The sequence below is a fragment of the Cydia splendana genome, chromosome 3 (assembly GCF_910591565.1).
Source record: "Cydia splendana chromosome 3, ilCydSple1.2, whole genome shotgun sequence".
NCBI classification, from domain to species: Eukaryota; Metazoa; Arthropoda; class Insecta; order Lepidoptera; family Tortricidae; genus Cydia; species Cydia splendana.
In genome coordinates this window covers 13,217,852-13,233,311 of record NC_085962.1, presented here as the reverse complement: position 1 = coordinate 13,233,311, position 15,460 = coordinate 13,217,852, and the positions used below count along the sequence as shown (strand labels likewise).

The 15,460-nt window shown below is 34.3% G+C and overlaps 1 protein-coding gene across 1 annotated transcript in view; it reads left to right on the top strand.

Moving 5' to 3' along the window:
• The first annotated feature begins 5,217 nt into the window (after window positions 1-5,217).
• The window catches only part of LOC134806825 (DNA-binding protein D-ETS-4), a 64,447-nt gene continuing 54,204 nt past the window's right edge, over window positions 5,218-15,460 (top strand). Inside the window, exon 1 of the mRNA XM_063780217.1 lies at window positions 5,218-5,450. Coding sequence (XP_063636287.1) covers window positions 5,412-5,450 — 39 coding nt within the window. The 5' untranslated portion in view covers window positions 5,218-5,411. The remainder of the gene's footprint in view (window positions 5,451-15,460) is intronic.

Below are 15,460 nucleotides of genomic sequence, written 5' to 3'. Positions count from 1 at the left end.
AGGTTTGAACTGCGACTGCGACCCTTACAGAAACCAAATGCTACTAGAAAAGTGGGTTAGGTTAGGTTTGAACTGCGACCCATACAGAAATGAAATGCTACTAGAAAAGTGGGTGTGGTTAGGTTTGAACTGTGACCCTTACAGAAAAGAAATGCTACTAGAAAAGTGGGTTAGGCTAGGTTTGAACTGCGACCCATACAGAAACGAAATCCTATCAGAAAAGTGGGTTAGGTTAGGTTTGAACTGTGAACCTTACAGAAAAGAAATGCTACTAGAAAAGTGGGTTAGGTTTGAACTGTGACCCTTACAGAAAAGAAATGCTACTAGAAAAGTGGGTTAGGTTAGGTTTGAACTGCGACCCATAGGTATAGAAATGAAATGCTACTAGAAAAGTGGGTTAGGTTAGGTTTGGACTGCGACCCTTACAGAAAAGAAATGCTACTAGAAAAGTGGGTTAGGTTATGTTTGAACTGCGACCCTTACAGAAACGAAATGCTACTAGAAAAGTGGGTTAGGTTGCGACTGTTACAGAAATGAAATGCTACTAGAAAAATGTGACAAAGTGGATTAGTTAATTTAATATTTGCACATTTTGAATTAAAATGTGGTTACAATTTTGGTGGTCATTTACTATTTTTGGGTTTAGAATTATTATGTTGGAGTCATTTGCTTTAATAGGATAGCAATATTTAAAAATTTGGTTATAATTTTACATTAAAATGGAGTTCTAATTTTGGTGGTCATTTACTATTTTTAGGTTTACAATGATTATTTTGGTGTCATTTTCTTTAATAGGATAGCAAGATGTAAAAATTTGGTTACCATTTCACATTAAAATGGGGTTTGAAATTTGGTAATCATTTACTATTTTTGGGTTAATAATGATTAGTTTGGTGTCATTTCCTTTAACAGGATAGCAAAATGTAATAAAATTGGTAATCATTTCACATTAAAATGGGGTTATAATTTTGGTGATCATTTATTATTTTAGGGTGGTAAAATATATTTTTTTGGTATTAAATTTTATTAAATCTGGTGATCAGTTAAATAGCATCCTAATAAAACTCAACTGAACTCAAATAAGTTATTGCAACCTTAATCTATTGCAATAAGGGGAAAAAAATGTATACCTAGGTACATATCTATTAATGAACTCCTACGAGGGTATAACAACATAATCTACACAGTCACTACCACTACTATGTGGTTGCTTAAGCGGGTGGTAGATATTCCAGAATCCATCACTGTCATTGCAATGTCCGCCAGTTTAGCGACGCCCGCGGGCGCGCGGCTTAAGCATCGCTTATTTTTATTACTTATAATATTGCTCTCATCTCAATGCGGACTTCATAAGGGGACTTCGACAAAAAATGCCTTGTAATCCCTATTTTATATTATTATTGCATATCTATGAACAGAAAATAAATTGCTTCCCACAATAGTCACTTTGCAACATGACGCTTTTCGAAAGCAAATGCATGAGCTAGGTAGGTAATAAAAAAATACCAAAATCACTATACCTAATACCTTAATGGCCTGTGCACAGATCCTGACTTAACAATGACAGTGATTGGCAATTAGCCACTTTCAGTATTTAGCACTAACATAATCTTAGTTAACTGCAACATAAACGCATATTGCTTATATTAACGACACCTACGTGTAAATAGATAGCAATACTGAAGAGGCAAGTGTTCCAATTGACGGATTTAATCATAACTTTACACGTCGTTTACTCGCCTACTCTTTTCCCGTGTCTCTGCTCACCTTCTGAAGTGATTATAAGTTCAGACACTTCAGGACCAACTAGAAAGCATAACCTATCGAACAAAAAATGATTTTCATAATCGCTCTACATACTAAAAAAATAACCTCCTTTTTTGGAGTCGGTTAAATAGTATCAGCCAACGCCATTTCTGATTAAATAAAATTTAATGTTCTTCTGTAATTCATGTAACATGACGCTGATCTGATGATGCAGTCGGAGTAGGGTTACCAGACGCCAGGAATTTTCCTGACATGTCAGGAATTTTGGCCGTTTGTCAGGAATGCGGCCGGAATACGAAAATGTCAGGATTTTTTGTTAATTAACAAACTTTTTTTATTATGTACCTAAAAAGGTACGCGATTCAAATTTACTTACCTACATATAAATCCAAAATAAATCAATTTTAAACAATGTCGTTTAAAATTGATTTATTTTGGATTTGGGTCGCCGTCGGGAAAAAATTTCGCAAATCAGGAATTTTGTCAGGAAATTCCAAATTTGGATCTGGTAACCCTAAGTCGGAGTGTCCAAAACAACTCTTCGACAGAAAATAAGTTTTTGGCAAAAATTTCATTTTTGGTACAATCTTTTATCGCTGACTGTACATTTTTTTGCACAGGCAACTAATACTCATCGAGACAATTCTAAAACCCCCAAACACAATTAGGTTTCGTTGTTTTATCACAGAGTTCCTATGGCCACCTCCGGTCTCCATCATTAGATCAGCTCGATGACACCATAATATTGCATTGTCACCCGACTTACGTATGTATGCAAAATTTCAGCTCAATCGGAAACCGGGAAGTGGATCAAATTTAACTTGCAAGATTTGATTACACACAGACAGACAGACAGACAGACAGACAGCGGTCAGGTGAAACTAAATAAAAGCTTGTAAAAACACATCGATTTGTATTTCAAGTGCAAGACCCCTTAACAACTTAAGTGCATGTGCATTAGGTTCATGTTTACTGCACTGCACTGGATATAAACGTTAGAATAAAATGGAGCAAAATCACAATTTATCTTACAAATTATTTTTACTGAGGTGATTATTTTTATTATAATTAATTAATTATACCTAACTCACAAAGTGTATACTTACCTACACCTACATGCCTACATTCTAAGTTGACATCACATACGTAATTATGTTAAAAAGTATTTGAGCAAAGAAGACCTATATCTTAAATTATTGAACGTTGTACTGTACACCTAACTTAAGTACATACCTACCTACTTGACTAGGTAATAACACTATTAACTAATAATACTGTTTTCCTCCAACAACATGTAAAAAGTAATTCTACGAAACCAAAGAGACGAAACTTGTCTTTATACCATGTTTTTTATTCAATAAATTGAATGTAGGTAAGTACATAATCACTCACATTTAAACTGAAATAACTTTCATTTATTGTTAAGGTAATTGTTACTTACGAATGCCTTATTGTAGCGCTACAAATTTACAATTGCTGTTAATGAAATTATAGCGTTCCTATGAATCTTATTCCCAGCAAAACTATTTCATCGTTTTTCAATTGCAAATATAATATTGCCTGTGTGGTACAGTACAAGTTTATAATAAATAATTCATAATGGCGGGCTTTTCCTTGAAGGCTTTCGTAGTTGGTAGGTACAGGATCTCTTAACGGATTCTAAAACGTTTGAAACGACTCTTACTACGTGAACTCATTGTTAAAAAGTTTGTGTTATCGAATCAAAACATTGATACACTCTTATTACCTAACTACTCAGATCGCCTGAATTATTAACCCACTTAACAAAAGGAGGTACAGGAATTTACTTTTCACCACACCAGCTCGTAAAGGCCCTCTCGATATTTTAAATATTTTAATAACGGTTGAGAAAGTTGCATTTTATCCACAAGAGTGGCAAAGTAATGAGATGCAAATTTTGAGTTGTTTCCTTATTTTGGCTGGTTATAATTACTTACAGTACATATTTAATAGCGTTCATTTTAATTTGATTTGTAACTAATATTTTACAGTTATTTTCCTCGCGTTGGTGTGGTGAAAATTTTTGTGTTTCACTCGGTGGCAAAGTTTGTTTAACCCTCGTGCCTTGAAAGTCTTGAAACCCTCGCGACGCTTAAGGTCCCTACTTACGTGGTTGTAAAACAAATAACTATTGGTCAATTATTTATAGGCACATTCATGGTGATATCAGGAAGTATAGAACTCGAGTCTCTATGTTTGATAACTCGACATGCTTCCGATCCCCACAAGCTAGTTTTTTCATAATTTCAGAACTTGAATCTTTATGCCTAATGCTTATATACTTACTTAAAACATTTATATGTTGTATTTAGTAGGGGCCATATAACTCGTCATAGTTATCACGTAGCATATAATTCTTAAATCTATGACGTGGTCTTTGACGCACTGGGGCAATATGTGTTTTTATTCATGAACATGTGGTCACTGTTAAAAAATATCGAAGCCAATTTCTAAGAATCAGAAAGATATAGTATGGATAGTTAGTCGAGTTTTGACGAAGGACAAATGTTTAATCTGATTAGATTCAGTACTCATGTTCAAGTATTTTTTGTTGTTAATTCGTTTTTGCCAGTTTAAGGGGAGGATAGTGAGGATAGATAGGAGCCAAGCATGGAAAATATTACATTAAATCAGTAGTGTTTTGGAGTTCCGTACGTGACGTACGTCACATAAAGAACCCTTATAGGATCACTTTGCTGTTCGTCTGTAAGGACCCTTTTTCTCTGGAACGCGTGGAGGTATCAGAAATATCAAGCTGAAATTATGTAAATAAACGCGTATGTCCTGATTGACTGACTCGTCAACGCAGAGCCGAAACTACAAAAGCTAAAAAGTTGAACTAGGGAACAAATCATATTATTTTATGAAATATTTTTTTATAATTATGATCTCTCTGTACCTAAATGCATTCTTGACTTTGGGAAGAGCAATTACGGTTTACCCCCAAACTATTTTTTTATATTTTAGTTCAAAGAACACTCAGAATCAGGCGCTCTCAATAATTTCAGAGAAAAGAAAATGTATTATTGACTACTTGAGAATATCTACGAAAATGGTACCTATGGGTATCATTGTACAGTCATAATCATAACTAATACGAGTAGGTACCTGTTCCAAGTTCCAACTCAGCAGGCACAATAACGCATTTTACTTTACTGACATTTAAGCTCCGACGACGCCGGTAAATGTCAACATTCTTGCGCTGACTATAGATATGAAAAGTCAGCAATTGATTGAATGTGCTACTAAGTAACACAAGAATAATGACTTGATCTTAACTCTTAAGGTTGCGCGTACGCGTAGGTATTAAATTTCATTGGAAAATGGAAAAAAAATCACTGCTCGCTTGGCGGGCGTTTCCACAAAGTAGGTCGGCTCGGTCGGTCGACTTCGGTGGCGTTCGGGGGGGCTCGGGCGCGTTCGGCCTGCGCCCGCGCACATAGCGTCAAGACGCAGCATCGGCAACAGTCGCGCGCGTTTCAAATTTAAACGCGTAGGGCACTAACTCCGTAAACGTCACGGGATACGTCAACACCCCTAAGAATGGACTGATTGTTTACAACAAGAATATAAACTTGTGATTTTCGTTTTTTTTGAAGTGCTTTGAACTGTTCGACGCAAACATGTTGTGGGAGTCGAGTTTTTCTGAAGAGACGGATACGGTAAGTTGTTTTTAATGTCTCTTTGTTATTACACTTTAATTGGTTTACTTGTGCAAATCGATGGATGAGGTTGTAAAATGTTGTATCTATATTGATGCGTATAGAATTATGAAACCTAGCCGGTTATCACGCGTTGCGCATGTGTGTGTGCGTCAACTTTCTAGTTTTCGCTCAACGCCGACGTATTTGCATAAAACGTGAACAGTTTTTCTTAATATAAAACACAGGGAAGAGAAGCTTTGTAAATATTCATTGCGCGCCTCTCCCGCTGTGGGAGTGTTGTGAATACCTCGATTAAATCTAAATAAACGTGGATTTTGATACGCACACACGTCCGAGACTAAAATGGCACTTGCATAATAAGCATTCGAGCATTAGTAGGCTTTGAGCCGACTCACGAGCTTTTGCGTGGGTACCTACATAAGATCTAACTTTATTCTTTTCTTAATGCAGGTAAGTATTAAGTGATAAACTTAATGACATGTTAATAGAACAAACAAAACGACAAATTATCGCAAAAACATCAGGTTTTTGAACTGGTAACACTTTTGATTTATTCACCTACTAAATTGTAATAAAATTATATGTGACGTCCCACGGTCAAAGGTACCTTATGGCGGGTATGGAGTTATGCATACCCCAGTAATCTACAATAAATAAGCTATCGATAACACAAAAGATCAACCTTGTAGGTTGTGTAGTTACAGAGATATGATTTTTTGAAAATAATGTTGTGAAATGAGCAACTTTACGATAGAGAAGTTTTAAGTTTAGCCGCCTAAAAAACTATGTTCCTGAAGTAAGTTACATAGTTGACTACAAATAATAATGCCTTATATATCTGAGATTAAAAAAAAATTGCGACTTGTTCTGTAATGCAAATAGAAACTTTTGATATCGACTGATTTATGTGTATACTAACAATCTCTTGAAAATAAAGTTTTATTTCATTTTCACGATTGATTGCAATGTGCTCTCAAGATTTAAATTTTATCTATTAGAAAACGACACTGACAGACAGTTTAAGCAAAAAAACAATACCGATTTAGAGGTGAAAATGTATTTTCTGACTTTTTCATATAAAATCACAAAATTGAATATTTTTACTTTTAATGTGACACACAATCAATTTTTCTGAGCACATATGAAAGAAATTCTGTCATTCAAATGAAATAAATCCTAAAACCCCAACTAAATACTATATTTAACCCCTTATGCCACTTTAAACTTACATAACAATAACAGTATTTGCTCCATACATTTACGAAAAGGTACCTTATGGAAATAAATCTAATAATACATCACTACAAAATATCAATCATATTATAGTTTATCTTTTATGAATAGAAAATATTAATTTACATTAAACTGTCCCCAATTTAATTAGTTCTTCGTCATAATAATCTTAAAAAAGACCAATAATTTGTATGTAATGAAAAGGTACCTTGTGGTCAAGTTACATGATGAGGCATGATGATGATGGAACAGTTAGGATAAACTAATAATATTTTGGGGTTAAGATGGTATAAATCGTCTATTTCTTATCAATAATATATTTCGGTTGCTATTGAAGATAAGCGGCATTGAGGTTCAATGACCGCAGATATTCCATAAGGTAATGCGTCGGGTATTGGCATTTTTCAGCAAACCAATGGCTGATTTACTGCATGCGACCAAACCAAATGAAGATTATTCTAGTTAAGAAAGACTTGACGAGAGTAACTTTGGTATAATAGCAGTCTACTTGGATTTGTGATGTCGGTCTATGTACGGTTATAATATTTGCGAGGCGCCCCAACCAGAACTGAAATTATCAAATTAGTTTTGCAGAATGCTAATACAGTTCTCTACCAAACTTCTTTTCCCGTATTGACTAGTTTTTTTGGGAATTTTCAATCTTTTTTCCATAAGGTACCTTTTCTACTAAACTCTGAGACGACATTACTAGGCTTATAACTAACTTATAACAAAAATAAAAACAGGTAAACAAACGTAACGCATTAAGGTTTCAGATCACACAATAAAAAAAAATTGAGCATTTTTTCACCTTTTACAAAACATTTAATATCTCCGAAACTAGAAACCCTCATAAGGTACCTTTTCCCGTGGAACGTCACATATTGATCGTAAAAACACATAAAAGTAAGTACCTACTAACTAACTAAACGTTTATAAAAAAGCTAAACCCGTTGGCCGACGATTAAGGTTGATGATGTAAGCTGTTGCCAATGCTGCTCGTAAAAACTATATGTAAACATATTTGTAGATATATGTGTACATACATACCTATATTATATGTATGTATGCATATCAGTAAGAGGACGAAAGTTCCATGCTCTTACAATATTCACAAGTATATGTAGGTAGGTACCTAGGTGATATTTTATTCGTTAACGCCGTACATATACTCTGTATCTTTAGATATTTAAATAAAAGTAAACAAAATCTACCCTCAAATGGCTCCTTAAGCTAGTTGAGGGTAGATGAAAACATTACACGATCAAATAATGAAGGTTAAAGTCAGGTCGTTCAGTTACAGATCCAGGCGGTATTGTAAATTAGCAGGTTAACCAGTAAATGTTACCCACCTACCCACTAACAAAACAACCATACCCAAATAGCCAAATTCAAAATCAATGTAAAAGGGATAGGTATAATAGTTGATCAAACCATTTTGTCAGTAAATAAGAACAAAAAAACTATACTCATCCTTTTCTTTTGGGTGCTAGTACCTACTAGTGTAAGACAAAGATAGTATGATTCTCTCTGTCTATGTTTGAAATGAGACAGTCCTTTGACAAACTATAGTTCTTACCAGTTTCACCCATCTGCCACTGTTACAAAAGGATAATATATTTTCTATGGTTCAGGTGGAACCCTATTTTATGACGTTTAGGATCAATTAAAATCCTATGATTATTCGTATAATTTCCCGACTAAATTAGAACGATTGTCTTATTGAACGCAACACGATAATCATAATGAAAATAATAAATAAATAAATATTATAGGACATTTTTACACAAATTGACTAAGCCCCACGGTAAGCTCAAGAAGGCTTGTGTTGTGGGTACTCAGACAACGATATATATAATACATAAATACTTAAATACATAGAAAACAACCATGACTCAGGAACAAATATCTGTATCATCATACAAATAAATGCCCTTACCAGGATTCGAACCCGGGACCATCGGCTTCATAGGCAGGGTCACTACCCACTAGGCCAGACCGGTCGACAAAAAAAAAAGGAGTTTATATTTGTCGTCGTATAGAATTTATATGTAAAATTATTACTGCAACAAATTGCTAATTGAAAAAAAATAGCGATTACCTACTTGAAAAATTACTAGCCTAGAAGTTTGTTGTTTAACTGCTTGTTAAACAAAGAAATTTGTTAATGTAGGTAATTTCTGTATTAAAAATAAGATACAATAAACAAAGGGAACAGGTAAAATCGGGGCGATTTATAATAGCCCATAAAAATGCGCCATACAAACTTCACGCTGTTTATCAAGCTAATCTGGTCTTTACCTATCAGTGGTAAGGTCGTTATTGCTTCAACGTTTAAATATTAACGTTCCACACTACACGATCACCCAGACAGAAGCTGTTAATATACCTACATCGCTTACCGAGAACTCTCCCCAGGGAATCCAGTATAAGTATGAACTTTATCTATCTATATTAACTATGTATTATTGGAGGATATCTTATACTGGTTCATTACGGCAAGCGCTCGATAAAAGAAAGAAATTTTATTATACTGACATGGAATTAGCTAGATTTCACGCATAATCGACGAGTTGGAACCGCGGCGCGCGTAAACAAGTGAAGAACCCTAATTAAAAAACAACTTGTCAATAAAAAACGTCTCGATTAGAGTAAATACCCCCCTAAAACAAATACCTACAATTCATTTTAGGAAGGATGTATTTCATACGTTTGACAATGGCTAAGAATAATCGAACGAGCGAGCGAAGCGAAGCGAAGTTCTTCTAGCTAGCGGCACGTCCCGGCATTTCGATGTTTTTAAGCTGAACTGTCAGAAGATAGTTTGATACTCAATAACTTAAGTAAATTTGTTCTAATTTAAATGAAATTGGGTAAACGTGTAGTCGAGGGCATTGTATTTTAGTCATTAAATTATGAGCAGGCCCGATCAAGGGGTTATTGAGCTAGAAGAGCTTAGAAGGCCAAAAAGCTGTTTGTGAGAGGTCTTGCTATTCTGGTCATTTTTTTTTTGCAAGAAACATGGTCGAGTTTAGTATCAAATAAAAGTGCTCGACTTACACTTTTATAATATCGTTTTTAAATTTACCATTTTGTAATAATTAGCAAGATAAAAATAAAATAGAATAAACATAATATATGTATTTGACATTTGACAGGAAATATTTCGGCTTAGCACAGATACAGTTTATTTTAATCTCAATGGTGGTGACTTAAATCCAGGGGAGGGACAGCCGTATACGAAGCCCTTTATTCGAAAAAATAGCGCCATCTATATTACTTAACGCTAAACTTACGTAAAAAGTGGCGCCCTCGTTTATTTTCTATTATTTTATGTCGCGCTATACGAGTACCTAAGTAGGTGCAACAAAGTCAATCGCTATATAATTTTTGGTTAACCGCGAGTTCTCAGTTCGGGGCGAACTACTAGTAATTTACCTAGTGGTAATTTTATCCGACTGTAATGTTATCTTGCATAATTATATTTTAATATACATGAACATGGACAGTTAAGTGTTAAACTGGTTATTGGTGTTATTAAACGAGGGAGAGAAATTATCATATCTTTGATACATTATTAAATGGACAATATGTAAATGTACAAGATTTACAAATACTAGGAACTATATATACTAGTCTGGAACAAATCAAATGTTATTAACAATTGATTTGGGTAATTTAAAAGAAGAAAGTGTCGAAACGCTGCCTAGGTCTTTACCCCCTTATTCATAAAACTTTACGGGCCTGGTTTAGTTAAATTATGTTTTATCCCTTTCTTTCAAATGCATTAAGTCAAAACGACAGATAAAGACAAACGATTATTATAGCTAATAGAGGTTTGTAGCGCGTTTATGAATAAGGGGGTTAGACTATAAATTATAAACTAAAACTGAAATAGATGACTTATTTATACGAAAGAAAAAGTTATCAAGGCCTCCTGCGCTATACCTAGTGATTGAACTGACGAACACCAAGATTCTATTCAATGTTAATAAACTTTAGTACCTTGGTACTAGGGTTTGCACGACGGATCCGAAATGTATGGGAAGATCCGCGGATCCGGATCCAGATCCGGATAATTTCATACATTTCGGATCCGGATTGGAAACCCTACTTGGTACTACATAATAGATACTTTTATTTTCTCGATCGAAGGCTCTCATTATCCTTAACTTTCAATAATTATTCTTATTGAACTAAAATAACAATATGATACTGATTGCTGTCGGTTGTCTAAAATATTAAGTTGTGATTAACTATATAATTATAGGGGTTTTCGGGGGCGAAAAATCGATCAAGCTAGGTCTTACCTCTGGGAAAACGCGCATTTTTGAGTTTTTACATATCTTTCGAGCTAAGCTCGGTCTCCCAGATATTGGGTCATTATTAGATTTGGTGTCAATTGGCAGGTACACGGTAAAAAAAAATACAAGTTGCAATAAGAGCTCTTGAAATAAATATTATGTTGATTTGATAATAAAAGTAAGTGTACGCGATTAAGTCCCGAATCAGTCTTAAACATTAAGAGCTCTATAAAGGCGACTACTATTCCATAATGACAAGTACATGCATGTAACAAACCAAACAAGTTGTGATTGTGAATGTATCTAATTATAATCCCCACTACTATTAGGTACTAGGTAGGTACTTTATTGGGACTAGACTAGTTTTAGTAATGTCCTTTCTCATTTAAAAATAATTACAGATTGTTAATACCTCTTATGTTTTCCAAGTAAATGCCTGGACAACACTTATTTCAGTTTATAACTTTACTACTATGAATATGTACATAAATTCGATTTGAGTAGTAGTTTTTAAGATAGTGATCGGGTTTAAGTTAAACAGCTCTGGGCTAAAAAGCTCTCGGAAGTAATCACGTGAAGGCCGTTTAAAAAATGCTCTTAAATAAAAACAATTCTATTTCCATACCATTACGTTTCATTATATATAGATTGGTACAATTTAATCGCCTCGATATTGCATATGTTAAAATTGAACCTTTGTTTCATTCAATTACGGCAGTGTGTTGGTAAATTACCAATTTACATATTATTATACTAAAAATTTATTCAAATTGAATTAAATGTTTAAACAATTTGGGAAATAATTTAAAAATAGCAGTAAAAATAGTCGGTTAGTTCACTTAATTATCGACATTCTATAATACTATATTAATATACAATTGGGTGGCCGGTCGATGTATTTTACAGATCCATCATAGGTTTCACCTGTCAATCCTACGAATAGTGTCAAATTCTTTTTGTTTTGTTTTTTTGGGATTTCATGGCATGGATACTATACTAGCCCTTTAAGCCAAATATCATAGAACAATTTTTCATAGACAGGTAAAACCTATACTGGTGCCATCTATCAAAACCTTTGACAGTCCCCAACCCATTGATGTTCGTTAACTAAGACAATGTAATTAACTTGCTGTAAATAATTATGACTTAAAATCAGTATAATTAGTGAATACTATTAATCAAATAAATACAACTAGCACTATTAATACTGAATTGATTAATATGCCTCTTTCGGCCAGATTCGAACTATAAGATACGTCAATTAATAGATCTAGAAACGATATGCATTATAGATATGTCAGTGTCAAATGTGACGTTTCTTCAAACAAAAACGTCACATTTGACACTGATACATCTAATCCATATCGTTTCTAGATCTATTAATTGACGTATCTTAAAGTTCGAATTGGGCAGTTTGCTTCCTTGTTTTAACGCACAGACTATAAATGTTGTTAAAATATAAATAAACAGATATGGGACTAAACTTAAACTAGGTACAATTAAAAGCATATTTTTTTATATATCCGACCCGCCCACACGCAGAAACGCTTGTTTTTGCGCACTTTGTCCGATTAGCTACGCTACGATTACGCTTCAATAGGTTTTAAATAAAAACTGTAAAAACTTAGATTCTTTTTATAAAGCCCTTTACTTCAGACAAAATCTAATTTTACTCCGCCTTAATTCAGTTTTCATTTAGTAGGTACCTATATATATTTAGGTAAGAAAAACAAGAAAAAAAACGGCAAACACTTTAACGTACATACCTCTGGATAGTTCATGTAAATGTAGGTAGAGTTAGACCAAGAAAAGTCTGCAGCGATTTTGATAACCCATGCAGTGCGAGTGTTATTTATACGTCATAATTTCGTGCACTTGCATTGCGTGGGCTATCAAAATCTCTGCAAAATTTTCTTGGTCTAACTAAGGTGTATTTGGTAATCCCGAATTGCTCATTTTGAAAAGTAGTAAGTTCTCCAATTTTACTGGCCGGTGCAAAACTTTCCCTGGTTATTTAAAAAACTTCAAAGTGATACTTCCCAGGCCGTCATTGAGATGCCGCGCAAATCGTAGCACTGTTAAGCTTGCGCAGCCCACTTCGTCCCACTAAAGGACAACTTCAAGAAAGACACAAGATTGCGTATAACATACACTCATAGTACCTTCTTCAAGTAAACCCGTAGAACTCAATTAATACCTGAGATTCTTTAAGGTTTTTTTTAATGGCTGTTATGTCCGGGAAAATGGGGTATTGGTTTAGAATGACCGACACCATGGCATGCCTCAACAAAAGAGAACACCACAGAACGGTGTAAAAGCTAACGTAGAGACAGTTAACAAAAGAGCACTCTCTTCCTGTTCCTGGCAACTTATTTTTAGCTGAAAAACTAGTCAAAAACCAAATGACACTATCTAGATAAGGTACCCAGGTAGGTACTACCCGTTACATTTCACCTTATTACATTAATTGTAATCTTTTCGCAATTTTTCTTTTTTTCCCTAAATATAAACTGTAGCTGTTGCAAAGAGTGAGTCACTAATTGCAAATCGCCATACTAAATTTTTCATAACTTCTTAGAACTCAAAGAACAGTGTTGTTGTTTGCGGTCCGATTTTCACTTTTGTCTTTTTAGGTCGAGGTCGAATGGCCGGTGTTACGTGATTCACTCATTAATCGTGCCATTTTGAACTTTATTGTCTGGCCACAAGGCATTTCTTCAAGAAATCTGACAACTATGTGCCTTGGGTAGTAATGAATGACTTCAAAGACCTAAAGCAGTAAAAGAAATGTTTTACATTATGGAATCGAAACTTTCTAACATCTGAGAAAGGAATTTAAAAGGAAACTCGCAACTGCATTGGTTACATGGCTTTATCAATATCTAATACACATTTAATATATCATATCAAATTCTTTCAAGTATTTCTCCATGGCCTGGCTTAATTGCAGCATACATTTATTTAGAAACACGCAGTGTATGCGCAGGATTCTCGATTCCAATTTAGTTTTCTCTAGATTAGTAGCGTTATATTATATAACAGCGCCTTCAAATTTTGTGCCTACCTACCTATCTTAGTTATTTATTATGATTTTATTTTAATTTATTTCGTTGTTTTTACTCAAATTGTTTTTATTTAAATGGTAGAAGCTTAGGGAAGACTTTAACTCGCGTATTTTTAATTACTCGCCCTACATGTTTCGAAGAGCCGGTCTCCATTTTCAATTATTTGATTTGTATCTTTTCTTGGATTAAATTAATAAAAATAAAAATTACGAGTAACAGTCGTAACAGCACCGTTACAAAAGCTTTCATCACGGCATAGCAAATCATTTTTCTCGTGGCTAGTCTGAATCAGACTGTTGCGCAAGCCGACGGGTCGTAGCAGGAAAACGCGAGAGAATGCGTTCTTGGTCGGTGGACTGCCCGGTTGAGAAATGGCCTTAATAAATGTATGTATGACGCATTTTCGTAGCCCCGAAGCCTTCTATCATTTTAACAACTTGATTTCGTAGTCTGAGAATAGATATGCGCCTAGAGTTCTCTTTTAACTATTGTGTAACCTGGGGGGTAAGTGGAATATTACGCGAGAGTCTAATTAATGAATCCAGAATGCACTTTGCACTTCTGGTTCAATATCAGATTGACGTCAATACATCTTTACTGTAACCTTTAATCCTTGATAGTTCTATTTCATTTAAAATATGTAGTTACAATTATAACACTCATTATAATAATAGCTATATGTTATTAATATTATTAACTTAACGTTAAGTAACGTCAAAATGGTAGGAAACTCGATCCTTCATTTAATAGGAACCTACACGTCATAACCACTGACCTGAACTAGCCTTTATGAATTCCATATAAGTATAGGTAGGTAAGTTGGGGCCCCTACCAATAGAAAAATAGCAGAGACACGCGAATACCATCTGTTGTAAGTTGTTAAACTTGAACGCCCAGTGCCGCTTTTTGGTGAAATTAGCACCAATTCATACGCTGCCGTTAAAATACGGCTAATGCTGGAATTTTACGAAATGTCACGCGACGTTTCATAGAAGAGGTTGTCTTTATGTTATGGACGCGGCGTAAATATACCTATCTATTTGTATATCTATAAACAAGTCACAAGTAGGTACATGAGTGAATTGCAAAAAAATTGTACGTAATTAAACACAGTTAAGAAGCTGTGATTAGTCTTAACTTAATTGATTCATTTGTGTTATTAAAATTAACTATGTAAATTGTATTGTATTTATTGTACTTAATTCGTATCGTACACATATAAGTCTATAACATACGCTAACACACTTTCATGTATCTAACTTAAATAGAAATGGCTTAACTGTCGTAACACAATGGAATCAATTAACTTTAGACTAATTACAGGTGCTTAACTATGTACATTTTTTTGCAATTCACTCACATAACATATAATATATACTTAGGTACATATTAGATTACTACATAT